The sequence below is a fragment of the Solanum lycopersicum genome, chromosome 6 (genome assembly GCF_036512215.1).
Source record: "Solanum lycopersicum chromosome 6, SLM_r2.1".
NCBI lineage: Eukaryota > Viridiplantae > Streptophyta > Magnoliopsida > Solanales > Solanaceae > Solanum > Solanum lycopersicum.
In genome coordinates, this window is record NC_090805.1 from 25,666,486 (window position 1) to 25,670,606 (window position 4,121).

A 4,121-nucleotide genomic window follows, 5' to 3' on the forward strand; every position below is an offset into this window, starting at 1 on the left:
GACGTGTGGGAGATACTTGGATTCCACGTAAGTTAAAAAGGTGCACAAATTAGTAAGAAAATAAGTTCATGGGAATAATAGGACCTTAGTTTAGTTAAGGTGTAACTCTGGGATTCTGTCATTGTCTAGGGGGTACTTGTGTATTTTTCCTATTATTTATATCACTTTTAAAATATTAATACTATTAATTAGTATGACATACACGTAAAACACATGTACTTTAAGAACTAATATTATTGAAAGTTGAAAACCTCAAAGTTAAAAATTGAACTATGAAAATGCCCTTACATTGTTATTTATGATATTTTTTGTCTTTTTTTTTCTTCTCTTATTTTGACTTTTGAAACGTTTGTTGAGATTCATTTCTCAATTAATTTTTTTTATAAGAAAACAAAGTCTTACTAAATAAAGAAGTGATTCAATTCCATTTAGTAGAGAGAAAAATAGTTCAACCATATTTTTCTTTTACAATTTGCACCAAACTTCATTTTTGTACATTATAATGACAAATTTATCACAGAAGAAGTGATTCAATTCCATTTAGTAGAGAGAAAAATAGTTCAACCACTTTTTTCTTTTACAATTTGCACCAAACTTCATTGTTGTATATTATAATGATAAATTTATCACGAGAAGCTAATCAAGTAGCGGATAAACTTGCTTCTCTAAGTCATGAAATTCATAAAGAAATCTTTTTTCATGACTTCCGAGAGCTACCAAAACAAGTGTATAAGGTCTAATTCATATGAATAAATAATGCACATATCCTAATTTTCGAATTAGGAGTAAAAAGTATGTTGTGTGGTTTAATTGTTAGTTAGTCCTCTGTTTCTGATTTCAAGAAATTGAAAGGAGGGAGAACTCAATTTATAATCCTTTAGTATACTTTATGCATTTACATTTTGAGATAACTATAACTTAACTAGAAGCTAATTTTTGTAAAAGATTGGGAGTATCCAATCTTGAAACTTGTGAAGAGGATAGGCATTTTATACATCTAGTAACATGTATTTTGTTATTGGTTATTAATAGGAGGCATGCTAACCTCTACCCTGAAGGTAGATTTAATTTTTTTTTTAAAAGTTTTCTACTCTTTTTTTGAATATATTTAAGTGTTTACTATGTAGTCTCAAATATATGTAAATGTTTACTATGTAGTCTAGTATATTTTGAAAAGATAAGCCTAACATCTATGTAGTTAGGTTTTCTATATTTAATTAGAATATATTTTCTCGTATTTATCACAAAGCATGATTATTTGATGGAAAATTGCTCTATTATTTAGCATTTTCATCTCCACAAATTTTATGTATTTATGCTTTCTGAAATGAACTTATAATATCTTCAAATAAAGCTTCAATTGATGAGCAGTGAAATTCAAATTAATATTGAGTTTTTAAATTCAAAAAACAATATGTATGTTTTTATATCATACAATGAACTATTAAAGTTGCATTAATAATAGGCATATGTAACATTACTTGCATTTTTTCTTGCTTGCTTGTTGCAAGTTATTCATGATTCTACAAAGTTTTGAATATATAAACTAATATAACTTAATTCCTGCTGCAGGTGTTGGACACCGGCAACTACCTCTCCATTGTGATCCAATTTAGTTCATCAAATCTTTCATCCCCTAATGGTTCCTACAAATTTAGAGAAACAAATTCAATTTGTTTGAAACTCAGAACAATAAGTTATTGTGTGTGTATATATATATATATATATCATTCATCGATATTAATCATTACCTGCAGTAGACATATCCTCTGCATTGACCAAAGTCATCTAGAAATCATAATGTTAATAGTTACTTTCCATTGTAGATGTTTGAAAAACAGTGGAGTATTCCTTCAAATAGGACACAATAAAAAAAAATTACGGCGACATTTTCATTTCTCTTGAGAAATTTTTGGTTAGACAAGAGGTTACGCTGGTAAGAAAAGTATACATCATGATCATGCAAGTCATGTACTGAGCTTTAAGTTTATTCGGAGTCTCTAGCCTTATGAAATAGAAGTAAAGAATGCATTAGCTTTGAGATATGCTCACTTTGGATCGTTGAACCCGTTCCATAGCACCCAGAAGATACCCCTTATATGCATCAGCTTCTTCAACATTGTTGATGTTCTCCACTTGTGGTTCATAAGAACTATCAGGTCCAAGGGAACAAATCGTTATAAAAGAGCGACATTTTTTAAAATATTTAAAAATAAAGTGAACAACTCTTCAACCTTCTTTTCTCCTTTGCTTCACTTAGTGTTTTTTGTAGCTCATTAAGCTTCTCCTTATGAGCCTATTATGAAAATACATTAAAAATATATCAATTTACGAGTTTTTAGTAATAATAAATATTGTCTTATAATTACGAGTTGTTTAAGTAAACACAATCAACAGTACTAGAAACCTTACCTCAACTGTAAAGCACGTTATCGAATTACCAGCATCGTAAAAATATCCAACAAAAATAACAAGAATTATTCATCACGTAGAAAATCACCTCACAAAAACAAAATAAATAAAAAGAAAAAGAACTCGAGAAAAGTGGAGTGTCATACATAGAAATCTTTTCAATCATTTCTCTTTCAGCTTTTGATTGTGCGAGACTCTGCATCAAATGCTGCAAAATAAAACTGTTGTGTTAAGGACAGATGAATCTCAAAAGAGCAGTAAAAGATGTGTAAAATTTAGTACCTCTTCATCTGGAGTTGGAGTGGGTCTTTAACAACAATAAAAAAAAATATTTGTGTTAGTCAATTAACTGAAACTGGTGAAGTCTATTTCATGAATTTGACATATTAAAATAAAAATACAGTCGATTCAGTTCATCAGGTTGGTTAATTGCATTGATCATGATACCCTCAAAACTGAGCAATAAAAAAAATCACACCATATTTTGTATCATTTCAAACATAAAAAAATCATTATAAAAATTTGATTAACCTTTTTGCGCGAGAATAGGTCGTCACTTCACCAGTTGGAGAAAACATTAACAATGCAATATTTGTGTGACATACAACTCCCAACTCATTCGACTTCTTAACAAGACCATCCTTGCGCTTTGAGTAGAAGTGTTTACGCGATTCTGGATCCTCAATTTTCTTCATTACAACCTTATTGCGACCCATTAAACAAAAAATAATGCAAACTAGAATTGGAAGTTAGCTGCAATGCTACGTTGTTTCTTCAATAAACTGAGAAATATATAGATCAAACACAAAATAAAAAGAAAAAATATAGGTCAAAGAATTTAATGCAATTATAACATCTCATTTTTAAGTTAGAGCAGTCAATATGAACAAAAAATTGTGGGCGATCACACTCTTTGTTTCACTCCTAACAAAGTCTACTTCGTACCCAAGGGATGTCGAACCCGAGATATCTTGTTTAGGGATGAAGGACTACTTACCACTCCACCTAAACCTGTTGATAATAAATTTTGAATACGTTAGTATAATTATTTATTTTTCAGATAAATTTACTAATTGATTGTTAGTTTGTTGGTTATATATCATTAAGTTCAATGTTAGGTTAGTAGTTGCATTTAAAAATCTAAGAGCACGAATATAAATTCAATAATAATAATAATCAATTTGCTAAATTTTATAAAATAATATAATGTGGATGTCCACTACACCAAGAAATTACTACATAATCTCCTCCATTCTGAAGATAATCATAACCTCCAACATAATAACCACCATTTCTTGTAACCTTTCACTTTCATAACCTCCCTATTATATTCATGTTAATGTCATGTTTATGACTAAACTTTTGTATGCTTCTTTGGTACACTATAAATGGAGGCATAGGCTTCACATTGTATAAACTTGAAGATTTGTTAAATACTTAAAAGAAATATTCTGATCGTATATTGTTCCTATTGTATGATATTCCTCTTGTCTTCATCATTATATTGTTATTTTGATCTTTAATTTTACAATACATTATCAGCACGATTGTTCTACCATTGAAATATTGAAGCAATGTAAACAAAATAAGGTAAAAGAATTTTGCTTGTTTCTCTCTCGAAAACAAGGTAAATTGTTGTGGAATCTATTTTATAGTTTACTTGTGAACAAGATGAACAATTACCATTATTATTACTGTGCATTTTTTTC

The 4,121-nt window shown here is 29.1% G+C and overlaps 1 protein-coding gene across 1 annotated transcript; it reads right to left on the minus strand.

Annotated features, from left to right (window-relative positions):
- Nucleotides 1-1,589: 1,589 nt before the first annotated feature.
- LOC101251890 (MADS-box protein defh21-like) lies at nt 1,590-3,128 on the minus strand. The gene is made up of 7 exons (XM_010323754.1): nt 3,018-3,128; nt 2,536-2,620; nt 2,413-2,417; nt 2,235-2,296; nt 2,053-2,152; nt 1,752-1,769; nt 1,590-1,646 (listed from the first exon to the last, which is right to left on the minus strand). The coding sequence occupies exons 1-7, from the start codon at nt 3,126-3,128 to the stop codon at nt 1,590-1,592; spliced, it is 438 nt and encodes a 145-aa protein (XP_010322056.1).
- Nucleotides 3,129-4,121: the final 993 nt, after the last annotated feature.

What these genes read in the sequence shown, in the direction of transcription:
- LOC101251890 (XM_010323754.1), bottom strand. Translation starts at nt 3,128, where the DNA reads ATGGGTCGCAATAAGGTTGTAATGAAGAAAATTGAGGATCCAGAATCG. An exon ending in AGTCGAATGAGTTGGGAGTT is followed by an intron (nt 2,621 to 3,017) that starts GTATGTCACACA and finishes TTTATTTTGCAG; the next exon opens with CATTTGATGCAGAGTCTCGC. An exon ending in GAAGCAAAGGAGAAAAGAAG is followed by an intron (nt 2,153 to 2,234) that starts GTTGAAGAGTTG and finishes TGGACCTGATAG; the next exon opens with TTCTTATGAACCACAAGTGG.